The sequence below is a fragment of the Lathamus discolor genome, chromosome Z (assembly GCF_037157495.1).
Source record: "Lathamus discolor isolate bLatDis1 chromosome Z, bLatDis1.hap1, whole genome shotgun sequence".
Classification (NCBI taxonomy): domain Eukaryota; kingdom Metazoa; phylum Chordata; class Aves; order Psittaciformes; family Psittacidae; genus Lathamus; species Lathamus discolor.
In genome coordinates this window covers 58,081,293-58,101,758 of record NC_088909.1, presented here as the reverse complement: position 1 = coordinate 58,101,758, position 20,466 = coordinate 58,081,293, and the positions used below count along the sequence as shown (strand labels likewise).

Below are 20,466 nucleotides of genomic sequence, written 5' to 3'. Positions count from 1 at the left end.
GAGCTCCTGCCTTGTTGCACTGCTGCCCCCCCTATCACAAAAGGCCAACCCCAATGTCCATAGGGCCCGGGGGACAGGTGAGGAAACAGTAGCCATAGCACCAGAAGAAGAGGGAGAGGGCAGCACAGATTGGGATAGCAGTGCACAAGGCATTGATAGTAATACGGAGACTTTTTCTACAGCTTTGATGCTTTCAATTTTTTTATTGAGTATTAGATGTTAAATATATTGGGGGCTGGGACCACAAAGGGCTGGTGCGTGCTGCAGCTGGTGTGTGGCCCATTCCCCATTAAGCTGTCCCCTGAAGCACCTTCCCAGCATCACTGATGACGGGGTGGCTTCCTGGGGGACTTTGAAGGGTCCTGGGATCTGCTGGCCCTCCTCTCTGGGGCTCACCAGTGCCTCCCAGGGCAGTGCTCGTTGCCCCGGCTGCACATGGGGGGCCCTGGCACCACCTCCGTGGGTTCCTCCTGGGCCTTTTCGCTCCCTGTGGGTGGGAGTGGGGGCAGAGAAGGGGCTGTCGGAACCCCCCCCGAAGTGCTGGGCTGAGGGCAGGAGACCCCCATCAGGAGGCAGCGGGGTCGGGGGCCACTGTGGGACTGTCCTCCTGCCTCCCGGCAGCATGGACGTCCTCCAGGCCCAGGCAACGTCGGGCCTCCCCGCTGCAGCGGTTCACAACATTGTCAATGAGCTGCTGGACAAAGCTCCTTGTGTGCCTGCACAGGGAACCCTGCAGCAGCTGGATCAGAGCCCCTGCATCCAGCCCAAAGTACCGCAGGCTGGATGTGACGAGGCTCTGCACCGCTGCCACTTCTTGGGCATTCCCCAAGAGCTGCCCCAGCTCCTGCTGCAGCCAGGGCAGCACGGGCTGGAGGACAGTGGGGTAGACACGGAAGAGGGATGCCCAGACATAGGCATGGAAGCCACCCACTGGAGCCAAGGGCAGTGGCCCTGCCCCTGCTGGTCGCGGCGATGCAGGGTGCTGGAGGTGTTGGCTGGCTGGGTGCTCTTCAGCTCCCCCTGCCAGCTGGACCATGACTGGTGGTACCGCAGGTGGTGGGATGATGTGCTCCTCAAAGTCATCATCCCCCCTCACTGAGTGCACAATGGAGCTCACCCTCCACTTGCAGAGGGGGCACTCGGGCTTGCTCTCAGCCCACCGCAGGATGCAGGTGTAGCAGAACTGGTGGAGGCATGGCATCACATAGCTGGCGTCCTCCAAGCTGTCCAAGCAGATTGGGCAGGGGGTCTCCAGCTCCATGGCCATGGAGGGAGACTGTTGTCTGACCTGAAGAGGAGTGGAAGACATGCCCAGTTCCCTCAAGAAGGAAGCCCTCCCAGCTGCCCAGGGAGAGGTTTCCCCATGCAGCTCACCTCTGCTGCTGCAAGCGTGCCTCCTGCCTGCCCCAGCTGCCTGAACCTGGCAGGGCTGGGTGGGGAAAATCCTCCAACAGCTCTGGGGTCGGGCACTGAGAGCTGTACTCGAGAACTCCCCAGGCACAACACCAGCACCAACAGCCTTTCACAACACTCCAGACCACGCGGACTCGCTCAGCTGGACAGTGGGCACAAGCCACTGCGTGAGATTTGGCACCTGGATTGAAGCAGTGAGGAACGAGAGATCACAATCAGTGCTGATTGGAAGTAGTGAATGACTTCCCTATTGTGCTGTGCTTGCATGTGTGGCTTTTGCCTTACCTTTCAAACTGTCTTCATCTCAACCCCAAGCTTTCTGACTTTTACTCTTCTGAGTCTCACCCCCATCCCTCTGTGGGGGGAAGTGAGCAAGTGGTGCTGAGTTGCCAGCTGGAGTTAAGCCGTGACACCCTGGTACCCAGTAAGAGGACACATGGGAACAGGTCAAGGTTGTGTCAGGAGTGGTTCAGACTTGACATTAGGAAGCAATTCCTTACAGAGAGTGTGGCCAGACACTGGAACAGCCTCCTAGAGAGGAGGTTGATGCCTCAAATCTGTCACCATATAGGGGGCATTAGGACAGTGCCCTTAATAACATGCTTTAATTTTTGTTCAGTCCTGAAGTGGTCAGGCAGTTGCACCAAATGTTGCTTGTATGTTCTCTAGGTGAACTGCTCTGTTCAGTTCATTGCTATGACTTCCTGTCATTGTATAAGCTCAAACATAACTCAGCACCCTGCAACTGCTTGCTCACTCTCCCCACCTTCTTCTTCCCTCCCTATCCCCCCGGCAGTATTTGAAGGAGAATCAAAAGAATGTATACTCCACAGATTGATATCACAATTGATATGCTCACAGAACAGTGCAATTACTAAAGTATAATACAGAACTACTACTATTACCATTCATAATAATACTAAGAAGGGAAATAACAAGAGTAAAGATCATAAAACTCAAAAGGAAAGAGGGGGAGGGGGAAGGAATGAACACAAATGATGCACAATACAATTACTTACCACCTGCACCTGCCAATCGATTCTTACCCCAACTCGAGCAGTGATCTGGGCCTTCCAGATGAGTCCCAGTTTATATACTGGGCATGACGTGCTGTGGTATAGAATACCCCTTGGGCTAGTTTGGGCCAGGTGTCCTGTCTCTGCTTCCTCACAGCTTCTTGTGCCCCTCTTCACTGACAGAGCATAAGAAACTGAAAAGTCCTTGGTTGCGGTAAACATTACTTAGCAGCAACTAAAACATCAGTGTGTTATCAGCAGTGTTCTCAGACTAAAGACAAAACAGAGCACTGCACCAGCTACTAAGGAGAAAAGTAAGTATTACTGCTGAACGCAGGACAGTATTCACCCCTTATTCACCTCATGCCTAGGTCCCACATTTTAAAATGTACCACCGCTTTTTGCCTCTTGATATATACACACACAAAGAGATAGATATCATTCCTTAGTCCACGGGCCAACCCTAAAAAGTTCATGGAGTTCATTCAGTTGATAATTTCGTGCTTCGTCTGTTGTAACAGTCTTTCAGGGCAGGAAAGATGGTGTGTAGTGTTGGATTGTTGCCTGATGACAACACTGCTGAACTCATCTGGTCACTGCTGAGCTCGTCTGGTCTCATCAAAGTTCATTCTTTGTTGGGGTGATGATCAGAGCGAAGTCAGGGTCAGCCGATGGTGACCTGAGGACAGTTCTGCTGCTGCTGACTTTTCCATCACTTTATTCTCTCCTGATGATCACGACAGCACATATTTTCTTTTCAAAGCCGAGAGTAGTGGAGGTGGGCATTTAGCTGATGGGCTATAGAAGTGTTTTATAGCAGGCAACAGCATGCAATTGAGTTTATTGTCTGTTTTCCCCCAAAATTAAATCCCCTTGAGGTACACACCGGACTTACCCATCTTCTTCCACTACCCATGCTGGGGCAGAGCGACCTGAGCGCACTGGAGCAGGGGTTTTGGCTGTGGTGGTGCCTGAAGGACAGAGCCAGGGGACCACTGGAGGCTTGGGCACCACAGGAGGCTTGGTGTCCATAATTGTCTTGGAGACCACAGGAGGCCTGGGAACCAGAGGAGGCTTGGCCAGCACAGGAGGCCTGGGCACCACAGGAGGCTCGATGTCCATAAGTGGCCTGGGCACCGCCACAGGAGTCTTGGGCATCACAGGTGACTTGACTTGAGCACCACCAGGTGGACAGAGGCTGGAAGGTGGGGACTTTGGGCTGGGGTTGCTGCTCTTGCAGCTGGAGCTTTATTAGCAAGTAGCCTTCCACCAAAAGCTTCAGCTCCAAGTAGGGAGGCAGGGGCATGATTGCCTTCAGGGACACATGGAAACAACCGGGTTGGAAAACAGCTTTAAGATCATCAAGGACAACTGTTCCCTACCACTGCCACGGCCACCACTAACCCGTGTCACTGAGGGCCTCGTCTACACAGGTTTTGAACCCCTCAGTGGGCAGCGACTCTACTTCTTCACTGGGCAGCCTGTTTCAGTGCCTGACCCCACTTTGGGGAGGAAATGGTGCAGATTGATGCCAATCCCTCTTGTCCCATCCCTTGTTCCTTGGGAGCAGAGAACAGCCCCCTCCTGGCTCCATTCTCCCTTCAGGTAGCTGTAGAGAGCAGTGAGGTCCCCCCTGAGCCTTCTCTTCTCCAGACTAAATATCCCCAATTCCCTCAGCTGTCCCTCATCACTCTTGTGCTCCAGGCCCTTCCCCAGATTCATTGCCCTTCTCTGGCCCTCTCCAGCCCCTCAATGTCTCTCTTGTAGTGAGGGGCCCAGAACTGAACACAGGATTTGAGGTGCAGCTTCACCAGTGCTCAGTACAGGGGGACAATCCCTGCCCTGGCCCTTCTGTCACACTGGTGCTGATACAGGCCAGGATGTCCTTGACCTTCTTGGCTGCCTGGGCACACGCTGCTCATGTTCAGGTGGGGAGTGGGGGCTCGGGGTGACCACCCCATGCCCCCCCCCCCCCGACCCATCTACCCCCTGTAGATGAGGTTGAAGGCACAGGTGAAGCAGCTGGGCTTCTTCTTGAGGTCCAGGATCATAAGCACTGTGTCACTCTGGACGGCAGTGCACAGCCATTGGGTCACCACTGAGCACGGTGCCATGGATGGATTGGTGTTGATGTCCAGCAGCCAGGGCTGGCAATCCTCCCCAGACATGAAGTTGGCTCCGTAGAGCTCAAAGCTGCCCTTGCTGGACCGCACCACTACTGGGCATGGCACAGGGCAGCTACCACCACCTCCTTAGTGCCAGGGATGATCACCTTCTCCCAGGCTTCCCTATGCCCCACTCGCTGAAGGCAGAGCTTGAACTGCTGGCTGGGCCAGATCAGGTAGTGGGACAGTTTGGGGTGTTGGCCCCCAGCCAGCCTCCACTGCTTCTGGATGGTGATGTTGCAGAGTTGCCAGGAGCTGGTGTGGGAAGAGCAGGGGTGGGTCAGCAGGGTGCCGGGGCACTGGGTGTGCCAGGGTCCTGGGATGCTGGGGCAGCAGGGTAGTGAGCACTTACTGGTGCAGGCTGTACAGGGAGAAGGGCTGGGAGAAGAAGCACATGTAGTTGTTGTGGTAGAACTAGATGATGAAGCAGGTCCCAGTTGGTCACCAGGAGCTATTGCTGCAGGTCAAACTTGGTCCCCAAGATGAGCAGCAGCCTCTGCACATACTTCTGCACAACCCATTCTCCCAGCTGCACCAAGGGCACTGCACATTCCCCTGCCACTGCCAGCACCTCCTCCACCCACTGAGCAGATGATCCCTGGGTGGGGGGAAACACGGTGCCTGTGAGACCCCTCTTCACTGGGGAGCCTGTGCCCAAATCCTCTTTTCCCCTCGGCTTCACCACTATCGCGGAGCATGGCCCCAGGTTTGGTGATTCACAGGTTGTAGTCACCCTGCATGCAGGTCTGGGGCAGCTGCCCCTGAAGCTGCTGCAGCGGGGCCCTGTACTGCTCTCACTACAGGATGCTGGGTGCCAGCCTGGCCTGCTCACTGCAGGGTGGTGACACGGGGGTCAGCACCAGCACTGCCATGCTGCGTGTTCCCCCCAAACCTTCCTGCCCTGCACACACTGCACCATGTGGTAGTACTCCTGCTGGAAGCAGTCCCACTCGGCATTAGTGACGTGGAGAACTAGGGAGTCCCAGTTGATGTCACGGTGCTCCAGCCTGTCCAGCTGCCTCCTGCAGATCTCCAGTGTGGCCTCCAGCAGCTCAGGGGGCAGTGGGGGTGCTGGACCTGTGAGGGCGGCATGGGCTGAGGGTCATGGCTCCTGACAACCTATGGGATGCATGGCTTTGGGTGCACTGGAGTCCTGAGCCACAGTTCTAAGCACAGGCTCAGCCCATACCTGTGGCACTGAGCCTGGGCTCCTCACCATCCCTACCAGGCCCATCTCCACACGCTCACCTTCTCCCTTGTCAGGTCACTCTATCACCCCTGGCATGTCCCCAGCCTTCTCCACAGCCAGTCTGAGCAGGCTGCGAGCTGCTGTCAGTTGGAAATCCTCTGCAAAGTATTCAGATTGACCTTATCCTGTCTTGCCCAGAACATGGGGGGACCTGAGATATGGCAGGGTGGCAGAAGGGCAACTACCCCAGCCCACTGATGAAGGCTTGGTGCTCATCCTCAGCCCCCAGCCGGCAGCACCACAGGAAGAAGGTGGTGGGATTGGCTCGGTGGAACCAGGGCAGGTTTTGGAGATTGAGGCACGGGTTCCCATGTGTAGGGACTAGGGTGACAGTCAGTGCTGGACCCAACACCGCCACCCCTGTTCATCCCCAGCAGCACATTCCTGGTGTCTCCAGGCTCTTACCTTGGTGGCGAAGGCTCTGATGCCGGTGAAGTGGTTCACCATCTGGTCCCTCTGCAGCTGCTAATATTTCACAGCATTGTACTGTCTGGTCCAGGTCAAGGTAGGCATCTGGTCCCGCACCACAGAGGACTGTGGGAGGAACAGAGAGGACCCGGTTGAGCTATGGAGTCGCTATCCCACCCTCACTGCCCAGCCCAGGCTGTGCTCTCTGGAGTCTGGCCCTGGCCCTCTCCACTAACCATCATGTCGTGGATGACATTGGTGTCTTCATCATACCAGTGGGCCTCCTCTTCCTCCTCAGGAGGCTCCATGATCTCCACTGTGGGCTGAGGCCAGCAAGAAACCGGCCCTGGCCCTGGCTGCAGCTGTGCCTCCCACTGCTCATCACCACAGTCCTCCTCATCCTCCTCCAGCAGCTTCTGGGTCTCCTGCTTCTGCCCCAAGCAGGTCCCCACCCTGATGATGCTGGAGAACTTCTTCACCCATGCCTGCAGCAGCTTGTGGATGATGGGGTAGAGACCCTGCACCGAGAAGATCTTCTTCTCCTGGGGAGGGATGCAAGTGCTCAGCCATAAATGCAACATGTGTCCATGGCATGTTGGTACGTGTGTGTTCATAATCTGGCTTCCACTTTGGCGGCTGCCTCCACATGCTGCCTGGCCCTCCTAAGCAGCTCCATGTCCTGGAAATGAGTCCCATTGACTGACTCAATTCTTTCTGGGTGCTGTGTCATCTCAAGAGTTGATTCTCAAGGCCCAGGATAGTGTTCTGGCAGTGGTGTGGGGCACAGCGTATGTTTCCAGCCATTCAGTCGTTGCTTCCACCATGGTAAGCACATGGCGCTTGCCTTGGAGGGTCAGTGGGAGTGTGATATAGTCAATCTGCCAGGCCTCCCCATATTTGTCATTGTCCTCCATACCAGAGAGGCTTCAACTGCTTGGCTTGCTTAATTGCAGCACATGTTTCACAGTCATGAATAAGCTGGGCAATAGTGTCTGTTGTTAAGTGCACCCCTTGATCACGAGCCCATCTATATGTTGCGTCTCTGCCTTGATGGCCTGAAGTGTCATGGGCCCACTGGACTAAAAATAATTTACCCTTATGTTGCCAATCTATGTCCATCTGAGTCACTTCAATCTCAGCAGCTTGATCCACCTGTTGGTTGTTCTGGTGTTCCTCAGTGGCCTTCTCTTGAGTGTACATGAGCTTCTATGTGGCATACCTTCACTATCAGGTTCTGCACCCAGGCAGCGACACCTTGCCACAGTGCAGCAGACCAGATGGGTTTACCTCTGCATTCCCAGTTGTTCTGCTTCCATTGCCTCAACCACCCCCAACAGGGCATTTGCCACCATCCATGAGTCAGTACAGATATAAAGTACTGGCCATTTTTCTCGTTCGGCAATGTCCAAGGCTTTCATCTCTGCAAACTGACTCGATTCACTCTCTCCTTCAACAGTTTCTGCAATGTGTCACAGGGGACTCGGTACAGCTGCTTTCCATCTCTGATGCTTTCCCACACAACGACAGGACCCATCAGTAAACAAGGCATATTGCTTTTCACTTTCTGACAATTTATTATATGGTGGTGTCTTGGTTTAAGCCCACCCAGCAACCCAGAACCATGCAGCCGCTCACTCCCTCCCTCCTCATCTTCCTCCCCCAGCTCCCAGAGGGATGGGGAGAAGAATTGAAAGAGTGTAGCTCCCATGGGTTGAGATAAGAACAGTCCAGTAACTGAGGTATAACACAAAACCACTACTGCTACCACCAATAACAATAATGATGAGGGAAATAACAATGGAAGAGAATACAACTGCTCACCACCCACCGATCGATACCCAGCGCAACCTGAGCAGTGATCTAGCCCTTCCAGGTAGCTGCCCCCAGTTTATATACTGGGCATGACGTGCTGTGGTATGGAATACCCCTTTGGCAAGTTTGGGTCAGGTGTTTTGTCTCTGCTTGCTCCCAGCATCCCCTCCTCCCTGGCAGAGCATGAGATTCAGAAAGTCCTTGGTCAGAGTAAACATTACTTAGCAATAGCTAAAAACATCGGCGTTCCCAGATGGAAAGTCAAAAACACAGCGCTGAAAAATGACTGCTACTGCTGAACCCAGGACAGCTGGGGCCTCTTCAGCACGCATCTCCTCCTCCTCTGGTGACATTCCAAAATCTTTGTCCTCTGGCCAGTCCATGATGACTTCTAGAATTCCTGGATGACTGGGATTTCCTATTCAAGCTTCTTGTGTAATTAGCACGGCCCACTTACTCCATGTAGCATCAGTTGTATGATGTGAAGAGACCCTGCCTTTAAACATCCAGCTCAGCACAGGCAATCAGGGTGCCAGGAGGAGTTGTGCTTCAGTGCCAACCACTTCTGAAGTAGCTCAAACCCCTTCATAGGCTGCCAGTATCTCTTTCTCAGTTGCGGTATAGCTGGCCTCAGTTCCTCTCTATGCCTGATTCCAAAAGTTGAGGGGTCGACCTCAAATCTCCCCTGGAGCTTTCTGACAGAGGCTCCAAGTAGGACCATATCGACGTGGGAGCCATGAACAATGCAGAGATGATCAATGTGATCAAGCAATTGCCAAAGTTTATTGCATTTACACTGGGTTATATACCAATCTTGTTCTTCAAGCTTGCATCATATCCTTAGATATAGCAATTCCATTGGACAACGTTCTAATGTTCAAAAGTTAACAATGTCGACTTGCTAAACATTGCTTGCTGACCACAACTTTTCCACATCTTAATTCTGCGGTTTCGCATCCTGTTTCTAACTGTAAGACTATACAGCATCAGCAATCTTACTTCCCTAATATGCCTCCCCAGACGCTCTGGTTATGTTAAGGCCCAAGCTCTCCTTATTTCAATCAAAGGAGCACGAGTTCTGTCCAAGGCTTCTTGCCTCTGCTCACAGCTATGACAAACCTGCCCACAGGACCATTCTCCCAGCTGCGGTGTAAAGCACATTTTTCACATCTTCCCTGTCCGGACTGGTCCAAGGGCTACTGCATGAACTATCTCTCGTTTAGTTTGTTCAAAGGCTTGTTGCTGCTCAGGGCCCCATTTGAAATAATTCTTCTTCTGGGTCACATGATAGAGAGGGCTTACTATCAAACTGTAATTTGGGGTGTGCATTCTCCAGAAACCCACAGCATGTAAGAAAGCTTGTGTTTCTTTCTTATTAGTTGGTGGAGACGTTGCTGTTATCTTGTTGATCACATCTGTGGGGATGTGGCGACACCCATCTTGCCATTTTATTCCCAAAAATTGAATCTCCTGTGCAGGTCCCTTGACCTTAACTCTGTTTTATGGCAAAACTGGCCTTCAGAAGGGTTTGGATTATTTTCCTGCCCTTCTCAAAATCTCTTTCTGTGACAGAGCAGATAAAACCATAGGGTGGCCCATGGCATGTACCTCGTATATCTTCTCTGTCAGGCAATGAGGCGCCTTCTGTTAATAGCTGAGGTGCAGGCTGGCACACATAGGGTGCTGGATAGACTGGATAGATCATCTCTTAATTGCTTGAACTCCTGGGACAGGAGTTTTTCCACAGCCGAAATGATGAAAGAGGTGAGATTGTCTTCAAGCTCCCGAAGCTGATGACTCACTTCATCCAGTGTTGGTGCTGCTGCCTCCCTCAGCTCATTGATGTCAGTGAGTTGGCGTATGACAATGGCGCACTCTGTGTAAATTTCTGCCACATGGGTAGTGTACATTTGACTTCCTCTGGATCTATGGGATCTCATTCTCTGTAATGAGAACACATTCCCAGCATCTGACTTGTGATAGATCATCTCTGGAACAGCTAATTCCCTCAGGTACTGGAGGCCTTTCTCTATCATGGTCCACTTGCCTGGACAACATATAACGTTGTCCTTGTAGGTACACCTTTCCTTCACAGATGCCAAGACCCGCCTCCAGAGGCTGAGAAATTGTTTCTCTTTCACAATTGTTTTGTCAATTCCCCCTTCCCTAGCAAGTGATCCCAGCTGCTTGGCTTCCCTATCTTCTAGTTTGTGACTGTCAGCACCGTTGTCCCAGCATTGGAGCATCCAGGTGATGATGTGCTCATTTGGAAGAGAGCTGAAATATTTTCACATATTCCACAGCTCAGTCAAGGTCAGAGATCAAGAAGTTACCTCTTCCTTTGATTCTTGTACTAATTCCTCTTGTTCCTTTCATTCAGATGTTGCCCTCTCTAGTTCATGCATTGGGTCTTCATCTGCCTTCACTACACGAGTTGCTTTTCATGCTTTTCGTTTGCTTTTCCTTTTGCTTATAGGGTCAACTAATACAGGCACGGATTGGTCCTTCAGTTCAGCTGCTGTGCTTGCTGCTGGGGTTGGGGTGGCTGCAGTGTGTGTCAGTGGGGTTGGAGTGGTTGCTGTGCTTGTTGCTGGGGATGGAGCAGCCACATTGTCTTTTGCTATGCCATCAGATCCGGAGACATCTTTTTCCTGCTCTTTACAGGACAGGGCTCTGTAGGCATAGGCCAAATCCCAGCACATTGTGGTGAGTTGTCCCTCTCTGATATTGACAGGACACCAGTACACCTTCTCTAAGTGTTCTGCTAATTTTTCTGGATTTTGCATTTGTTCAGAAGTGAAGTTCCAAAGCACTGGAGGGGCCAACTGGCCTAGGAGCTTGCTCATACGATCCCACACACCCTGCCACTCATGACTGTCCAGCCTGTGCAAAGATATTGTGGTGGTATTCTTAGACAGTTGTTTAACCTTAGACAAGTCCCAGGCCCAAGCCTGCTTAGCTTTCCAAGATAGACGAAATTGGGCATTCTTAGGGTGGTATGGTCACGGGTAAAACACATGCACCATAAGCAGCAATATGGTGGTTGCCAGCAAACGGAGCAGGCTGATTTCAAGGATATCCAGATTCTTTAAAATTCTCTAATACTGCTGTAAATAGCCTGGTGGGGGCACAGAGGGTGTGATGGAATGTCTCCTTCATATGTTGACCCTCCAATGGGGGAAAAAAGAGGTGTAACTGTTAATAATTCCTATTACATGCCCCCCAAAGTATAGAGGTGATGACCACACTGAGAACGCAAGCCAGATGAGTTTCATGATCAATGATTCTACTGTATTATAAGTCATTACCATGAAGTACAGTGAAACATGAACCTTAGCCCAAGCCCCAAAGCTGATAAACACTGACACAGCAAATAGTGGCTTCAAGTTAGTGTGACATGCTGAAACTCTGAGACCAAGCACAACAACTCTGAGAGCAAATAAATCAACATTGTGCTAAGTGACTATTAATTCGAAAACATGAACACTTATCAAAAATAGGGTTTGACACACTCTGGTCAGATCTGTCATTAACTCAACACTTTTTGCCCCACTTTGATCCCCGCAAAGCACTGTTGTGGTATAAGCCCAGCCACTAACTCAGAACCATGCAGCCACTCACTCACACCCCCTCTTCTTCCTCCCCTCTCCGGGAGGCATGCGGAGGAGAATCGAAGGAATGTAAATCCCACAGGTTGAGATAAGAACAATTCAGTGACTAAGGTACAATACAAAGCTACTACTATTAATAATAATGATGATAAGGGGAATAACAAGGGGAGAGAATATAAAACTAAAGAGTGAAGAGGAAAAAAACAATAATATGCACACATGATGCACAATATGATTGCTTACCACCCGCTGACCTATACCCACCCCAACCTGAGCAGCAATCTGAGCCTTCTGGGCAACTCCCCCAGTTTATATACTGGGCATGGAATACTGTGCTGTGGTATGGAATATCCCTTTGGCTAGTTTGGGTCAGGTGTCCTGTCTCTGCTTCCTCACAGCTTCTTGTGCCCCTCCTCACTGGCAGAGCATAAAAGACTGAAAAGTCTTTGATCAGGGTAAGCACTACTTAGCAACAACTAAAACATGGGTGTGTTACCAGCTCTGTTCTCAGACTAAAGCTGAAACACTGATCTACACCAGCTACTAAGAAGGAGAAAAAAATGTTACAGATGAACCCAGAACACCTCCCATGGGAGGTCTAAGGCAGCATTTGACTTCTTCTCGGGAATTTCTTCTATCTTTCTTCGCTAGCCAGGGGATGCAGAGGTGATTCCCTCTGCTCAGCACCCATCAGGCTTCATCTTGGCCCTCTGTCCTCTTTGGGGTCTCAGACAGGAGACACGCCAATAGACCAGAAGTACTCAAGGAAGGAAAGAAGTGTTTGGGCTGGAGTATTTACCATTCAAGGAGGGCCAGCTGCTTCAGCATGGATCAGAAAAGAACATTGTGTACTTAAGAGTACACCCTGGGAAGGGACCAAGGGAATCAGGATAGAGTGTTCTCAGCAGTGTATGGCTGGAGGCTGACGGACAGTGGCAAGAGCTGAAACTAGAGAGGTTCCTGCTGGAGATACAGGGTTGGGGTAGTGCAAAATCACTTTGGGGATCATTAAGGAATGTAGTGATTTGCCCCAAAAGGCTGTGAAATCCCCTGAAACCTAGGTTTTTATCTGGGGGCCAGCAGCAGATCTTGGTTCCGAATTCAGCAGCTACCTTCTGTCTCTCTCCTCATCTTGCGTGCCCTGAAAATCTGTGGCTGCTCCATCCCTGTAAGTGTTCAATGCCAGGTTGGATGAGGCTTTAACCAGCCTGGTCTAGTGGTAGGTGTCCCTAGCCATGGCAGGGGGGTTGGAACTATATGAACTTTAAGGTCCTTTCCAACCCAAACCATTCAATGGTTCTGACTTTCACAAAAACACCAGTTCTTGTTATGATGGTAATGTAAGCTATTTGTATTAATTTAAATGCCAAGTAAGCTGTTCTACATTTCTTATTGATTTCCTGTCTTTCCTATTGGCCAATCACCTTTAAATTTAGTGTGCTGTTTGTATCTACCAAGACATTTCATAGCATAAATATTACATAAATATTCACATAAATTCTTATGAGTGCATATTTCTGGACTAAAATCCCTGCAAAGAATACCTTTGAACCTAAAAGAAATAAAGTATTGACATGTAGGAGATCTAACTGGCCTTACTTAAATATGCAGACTTTCTGAACTTCACAGACTTTCAGAACAAGCTTCCAACTTCGTGGCCTACCTTCCTCTCTAATATCTTGGACGAAACAGGAAAAAGAGGGTAGAGTAAGCCAAAAAAATTAAATGTGTATGACATGCATTCATGTTTGTTACATTTTGGTTTGTCATGCTTTGATTAATTTTCATATCTAGAATTTTTAAGTATTCTTACACTTTGAGCTGCGTGTACGTTCTTGGTCTAAATCACCAGTCATTTGGGACTGTATAGACATAATGTCTTAAGAAAAAATTACAGCATCTGAGAGGTAAGCAAACCTTTTCTGTCAGGGAAGTGTCATTAAAAAAAAAAAATGCATCCATAACTTTTAGTTAATGATATGGTAAACAATATACATTTTACAAAACTGAGAAGAACGGGAACCAGAGATGATAAAATGCCCTTTTAAAAATATGTGTAGCAGTGCAGTTTTTTGTTTCTTTTTTGTTTCCTAAAAAAAAAAAAAAACCTGTGGGGGTATTTTTTGTTGGGGTTTTTTGTTTGGTTGGTTGGCTGATTAGTTGGTTGGTTTTGGGGTTTGTTGGGGGTTTTTTTAGGGGTTTTTTTTAGTTTACGTGTTCATTAGCTATATGCTCCAATTCTTTTTAAATACAAGTGTGGTATTCAATTTAATACTGAGTTACTTGTTCTCTGAGTGATTTCTCATTATTTCGCCAGTGTGACTAGGACAGTCTTTTGTTTTTTCATAAATCTATTTAGATTTTAAAATGTCTTTAAGAACTTATAGGAAAGGCTAACTCCGTAATTTTCAGTATCAAGAAGGACTTGCTTAGTTTCTACTTTATGGCAAGTGTGATTAGGCATTCATGACTTTTGTTTTAACGAAAACAAATGCCCAGTTCTTTGGTTAGCTGGCTATCTTGAGAGTTAAAACTTGTGACTTGCCTGAAATCTCAGTATCAGAAAGCTATAAGGCCCATTCTTCTAGTGAAGAAGCCACTTTCTAAGTTTTCCTTTGAAATGTCTGCACTGATTAGCTAAAACTAGAGAGGTGATGACTGTACTTAAGTTCATACTTTAATGAACTCTTTCCCTGCTTGCACATCCGCTGTCTTGGTGCACGTAATAACCTTAATTTTCCTCAGGAGGAGAGCTGCTCCTCAGCTTTCAGATGTCCTAAAGCAGAGAGCCAGTTTCAACAAGTTTAGCTTCCATTTGCAGTAATTTGTTTATTTAAAGACCCATTGTCTTTATCAACATTTGTTGTGGTAAATCACTTCAAAGCACTTGTCTTGGTTTCAGCTGGGATAGAGTTAATTTTCTTCCTAGCAGCTGGTACAGAGCTGTGATTCGGATTTAGCCTGAGAATAATGTTGATAACACAGTGATGTTTTGGTTGTTGCTGAGTAGTGCTTACTCTAAGACAAAAAGCTTTCAGTTTCCCATGTTCTGCCAGTAAGGAGATGCATAACAAGCTGGGAAGGAGCACAGCCAGGGCAGCTGACCTGAATTAGGGAAAGGGGTATTCCATGCCATAGATGTCACACTCAGTATGTAAACTGGGGGAATTGTCCAGAAGGGGCTGATTGCTATCTTTCTTGGGGTTTATTCATTTCTCTCTATTTCTTTTTTTTTTTTTTTAATTATTAATACTTTTTTTTCTTTATTTCAATTATTAAGCTGTTCTTATCTCAACCCATAGACTTTCCTTTTTTTTCTGATTGTCCTCCTCATCCCACCAGAGGAGGAAGGAGAGTGAACGAATGGCTGTATGGTACTTAGTTGTGAGCTGGGATAAAACCGTGACAGCACTATACATGAATTCACTCAAAATGCTCAAGTTTGTGTTAGTTAAAACATTGTTTTCTAATTTTGTATCAATATGGTTTTCTTTAATCTCTTAAGCCTCTTATCCAACTTTTTGGATATACTGTTTTTATTAGAAAGCTTTTGGAATAGGATAAAGAAAATGTAAAGCCTCAAATATTGTCCAAAGCCATAGAGATACAGCAATAACCCGGATCTTGTGGCTGAAAAAGTGAAAAAGGTTTCAAAAGCATGCAGTGTGTGCGGGTGAGAGCTATGGGTTTTTTTTCTGTCAGATACTCAACAGAGACAAAAATTTAATGCTGTGCAGGTACTCAATTTATCTTACACAAGACTTATTTCTTCCATTACTTCTTTTTAGTCAGGAAAAACTGAATTATTCCATTTACTTATGCAATTTAGTGGCATGGTTACATCAGAGGCTAAGATAGTATTTACTCAAGTCTACATGAGCAAATACAAGTCTGTCATTCTTTATTGAAGCAGGTCATAATCAACTACAGACATTCTCACTTCTCCTTTTCCTCCAAATCCAGTCACTGTACTGCTGGCTTCTCAAGCTAGAGAAGTTAATTCTGGTTCTCAGCCTTGAGTATTCCATTTCTACAGAGTAAGAACTTTCATGATAGAGGAGCTTTATGTTTGGAATAGAATCAACACAGTGATCCACCCATGTATTTGCAGTGATATTGTGAGCTAATTTCTTCAGGTTGGGTATACAGAAATTATATTAAGGTGATGATCAGGGGACTGGAGCACCTCCCGTATGAAGACAGGCTGAGAAAGTTGGGGCTGTTCAGCCTGGAGAAGAGAAGGCTGCAGGGAGACCTCATAGCAGCCTTCCAGTACCTGAAGGGGGCCTATAGGGATGCTGGGGAGGGACTCTTCATCAGGGACTGTAGTGACAGGTCAAGGGGTAATGGGTTAAAACTTAAACAGGGGAAGTTTAGATTGGATATAAGGAGGAAATTATTTCCTGTTAAGGTGGTGAGGCACTGGAATCGGTTGACCAGGGAAGCTGTGAGTGCTCCATCCCTGCCAGTGTTCAAGGCCAGGTTGGATGAAGCCTTGGGTGGGATGGTTTAGTGTGAGTTGTCCCTGCCCATGGCGGGGGGGTTGGAACTAGATGATCTTGAGGTCCTTTCCAACCCTGACTATTCTATGATTCTATGAATTTCTAAAGATATTTGTTCCAGAGGAGACTTTCTCTCTTTCCTTTATGCCAAATTTCAATAAGCTATTGAAAAAGAAGCTTGAAAATACAAGTGTGAGAAAAGACAACTCTTGTTATGAGAACACTCTTTTACAGACAGGACAGAAGTTTTCTATATTACAGCCATTTGACTGATGAAAGATTTATTTTACTTAGCAGTAGGTTGCTAATTACACCTACTGTTTGTGCATGAGGTCTCTCACTCCTGTTAATAGCTTGTAAGTACCAAGTCTTGGATTTCTCACCCCAAATGCTTGCTGTGCCATCTTAGGTTGAACTTCATGCTACAGTGCCTTCCCTTTTAAGACTAATAGGTGAAGCCGAGACAGATCAGGAAAAAGCTTTCCAAGGCCAGTATGACAAAAGTCTTAGAAACAAAGCAAGTCTTGGTGATTTTTTTTAAATTTAATCCAGAGAAAAACTCATTTTCATGCTGTCAGCATAGAGCTAGGTGTCCATGCTCACATTAGGGCTGCAAGAGCTTTGTGTCAGGCAGCCTTATGATACATGAAATATCCAGCCAAGGGTAAAATATCTGCATGCGTGACACCAGGATTTCACTGGTATGGTACTCTACTAGACTTTATCCCTTCTTTAAATATACACTACTGTATCTGAGAATTCTAACAGCCAATTTGCAGCTTCTTCTAGATCCCTTCAGCAAAGGTTGTATACAAGAGACTGAAAGGAACTGCCAGGAATGCGAACAGGAGAAGAAATATATGTATCAGCTCAGGTCTGTCTCTCCTTGTCCATAACAAGTAAGGAAAAACTGCCAGTTAATAGTGCCCTTCTCTAACCTACTAATGAGATTAGAAATAAGTATTAGAGCAAAAAGATGATACAGTGGGAGATAAGCACGCAAAAAAAAACAATCTTTTAGAAAGTAGGGAAAGTCAGGATGGCTGAGCGGTCTAGGGTGCTGCTTTCAGGTCGCAGTCTCCTCCTAGAGGCATGGGTTTGAATCCCACTTCTGACAATTGCATTTGAGGCCTTGTGTGGGATGGTTTAGAGTGAGGTGTCCCTGCCCACGGCAGGGGGGTTGGAACTAGATGATCTTGAGGTCCTTTCCAACCCTAACTATTCTATGATTCTAAAGTAATCCAAATCACCCGATCTGAGCTGAAGGCGGATAGGTTTGTTGAGAAGAAAGCATCAGGAATTTTGTAGCTGAGATTTCAGATATCACAGGAAATGTGTTCAGGGCAGTCATTTCATATGGCCTGTTACAGAGTTTTTACACTGCTGTAGAGGAAGTTTGTGAGTAAAAATAATCTTTTTTTCCTTTCTTTCTAGAATGTTCTTATGAAAGGTATGCAAGATCAGTTTGTATCTATTTAAAATTACTGTAGTCACTTGTGATGGGTTGAACTCAGGCAGCAGGTAAGCCCCACGCAGCCACTCACTCACTTCCCACCTTTCAGTGGGGTGGAGAAGAGAATTGAAAGAGCAAAAGCTGAAAACTCATGGGTCAAGATAAAATCAGCCTGCTTGCTGTAGGAGCAGAGTAAAGGAAAAAAAACAACCAACCAAAACAAAAACCCAAACAAAAAACCCCAGCCTTGGCACTGTACAATCTCTGCAATAGCACAGATTGCACTGTGCAATCTCACTGTGCACTTCTCAGCAATATCCAGACACTGGTATATTACTGACATTGGTTTAGCTACAAATCCAAACAAGCGCCGTAGGGGCTGCTATAAAGAAAATTAACTCCATCCCAGACAGAAGTCCTAGCCATATACCCAATGTTCCTCAGCCTGCTTTTAGTTCTTAATAATACAGCCTCTGACAGAGGTCTTCTCTAAAATGAGGTGAAACATATAATTTTCTAATCCAGTTGATGGCATTACAATGACAGTAGTTTTCAGCCACTGTGTACTCATATTCAACGGTCTGTTGCTACAAATCTGTCTAAGGAGTACTTAGACATCCTAACAACTAATATTTTCCAGCTAATAGACTATCAATAAATGCCAAATGTAGAGATTCCAGTAACTCTGGATTTTAGTCTGATAAACATATTGGGAGAACTTCAGCAGACAGATTGCCATGCAAAAAATATATCTGCAGAAAACGGGATCCATGTCACAGAGGGACAATGCTGCCCCTTGGTGATTATCCCCAGATCAGGTGGGCACTATATATAAATAAGCCAAACTGAATTACTTAGTCAAAAGCCAGACTCCTGTCACTGGTTATCTAAAAGTTTCCAGGTGAGCCCAGATCTTTACATGTTGTTGCCTGAAGCAGAGATCCAGTGAAGTGAATTCAACTGTGAATATTAATATCAGCTGAATTTTCAGGTCTATACTTTTAAAATAGAGATGAGTGAAAAAAAATGGTTCAACAGAGTTGACTCACACTGAACAAAATTCTATGATGCTGACTTTTTCATTTTACTAACCCAAACCCCCAGCTCATATAAATTGTCCTAGGTTCAAATTGCCTGCCCCAGAAGAGGAATAGCATGTACTTTCAGCCAAGGAGCTCTGAAAACACTTCACTCCCTCTTCTGGGTTTGTCTGAGAAATTTAACAGAGAAGTGATGCAATTATTGTACTCTTCTGATAAAAAACCCCTCATTTTAAAAATTGCCATTTTTAGCAGTATGGCAAGATGCTAATTTGCCTGACTTTAGTGATGATTCTTCTGTTTGCTATGAAGACAAACTGTTGGATAAACACCAAAGATTCAAAAAAATGTCTTAAAGATAATTAATCTTGCTAATTCTAGCTTTCTCTGCACTCTGATTCATTTGGGTTTACCTGTTATCCTAGAATTTTTTGTCCATACATTTGTATTATTGCTGTTGTATTTCAATTTTTAATATCTTGAAGTTGATAGTTTCTCATACATAATTCCAGAATCACCACATAAAATTTTCTTCATCTTAAGGGCATTATTCTTTTCAGATGTACCAGACTGAAACAAAAAATATTAACTGGAGCCGTTTCAGCAAAAACCTTTGAAATTTAAAAAGCACACTAATTATTTTATGTGAGAAAAACTTAGACTCAACCATGACACAATAATATATTTTTGTTTTGTTCTGTTTTCCTTTAGGAAGTCATATTCCATGTGAAATTTTAAATGGGTGGGAAATCAGTACAGGAAATCTTGTTAGTAGGACAAGGTAGTTTTGAAAAATTAATAAAATATGTTGTTTCTTTTAAAAATTAGATTACCACTTTCTCTTCATAATTTCACCTAGTTTTGCATGGGAATGTCACTTTAATTTCCTTTGCTTTTCTCAAAGCTAATATTCATCAAGCTTATGAAAAGAATGCTGAGGTACCAGAGGATGAAACAAAATGTGTGGGTAGAAAGAAAATACTGTGTTTTAAAGATGTTAAGGATAAGGGATCTGAAAGACTTAAACATATCTTATAAGATATTCATCTACAGAAAGGTTTGATATTAAAGGAAAATATAGTAATGACCTGATTATGGGAAGTAGTCCTCATATGAAGCCACAAAAGAAGTAGGAGGAAGTAGGTACTGGGAATGAAAACTCAAAAGACTGATGCTTTATCAAACAGATGATGAGGCAAACACGAGAAAATTACAGAATTTTAGTCTGTGATTCTGGAAACTGGTCTGGAAGCAGATTAAATTTAAGACAGCACAACAGTGTTGCTTGATATGAAGTTGCTGGTGGCAATCCTCAAGAGACAAGACTAGAGAGAGTGAAAAAGGTGACAAAGACTCTTGAAAATTCCTGAGGTGGACAGAGAGGCAGAGGAAGAGAAACTAGAGAAGCCAGAGTTACGAAAGCTGAAGGAAGACAAACTTTTGAAAGAAGCAGTGAGTGAACTGACGTAACTGGAGAGAAGCAGTACATGAGAATTCCTTACCTCGGTACTGTCAAACTGCAGACAGCTCGCACTTCGTCATGCCAAACCGGCAGGTGGCATCAGAAGGACACGAAACACAACCCGTGTCTATTTTATTTTTCTAAACCGCAACTAAGAAATTGCTTCAACTCTTTGCCTTCACCTGCTTCTCTGGGGAGAGATGAAACCAGTTTTGTGACTGAACTTTTGACTGTGTGACCTTGTCCTGTACCACAGCAATTAGCACAAATTTAAAAAAAATCCTCTTTGGGCTATGATTGGCATTGTTTGGCTGAGCATCCCAAAGCTCAACTTA

At 46.6% G+C, this 20,466-nt stretch overlaps 2 protein-coding genes across 5 annotated transcripts; both read right to left on the bottom strand.

Annotated features, from left to right (window-relative positions):
- Positions 1–210: 210 nt before the first annotated feature.
- On the bottom strand, positions 211–2,680 carry LOC136005320 (E3 ubiquitin-protein ligase Topors-like). Of its 4 annotated transcripts, XM_065662703.1 has the most exons (3): positions 2,433–2,680; positions 1,375–1,594; positions 211–1,288 (listed from the first exon to the last, which is right to left on the bottom strand). In XM_065662703.1, exon 3 carries the CDS (start codon positions 1,265–1,267, stop codon positions 566–568), a length of 702 nt encoding a protein of 233 aa, XP_065518775.1. In that variant the 5' UTR covers positions 1,268–1,288; positions 1,375–1,594; positions 2,433–2,680; the 3' UTR covers positions 211–565. The 4 variants fall into 4 exon arrangements, with proteins under 4 accessions (XP_065518775.1, XP_065518772.1, XP_065518773.1 ...); XM_065662700.1 differs by having other exon boundaries at positions 211–1,594; XM_065662701.1 differs by having other exon boundaries at positions 211–1,594; positions 2,460–2,680.
- A 1,731-nt stretch (positions 2,681–4,411) lies between these two features.
- On the bottom strand, positions 4,412–6,832 carry LOC136005962 (tubulin monoglycylase TTLL3-like). The gene is given in 9 exon segments (XM_065663857.1): positions 4,412–4,647; positions 4,650–4,849; positions 4,947–5,017; positions 5,019–5,181; positions 5,183–5,192; positions 5,277–5,364; positions 5,487–5,671; positions 6,249–6,377; positions 6,469–6,832. Coding segments are annotated over 9 exon segments (1,446 nt in total).
- Positions 6,833–20,466: the final 13,634 nt, after the last annotated feature.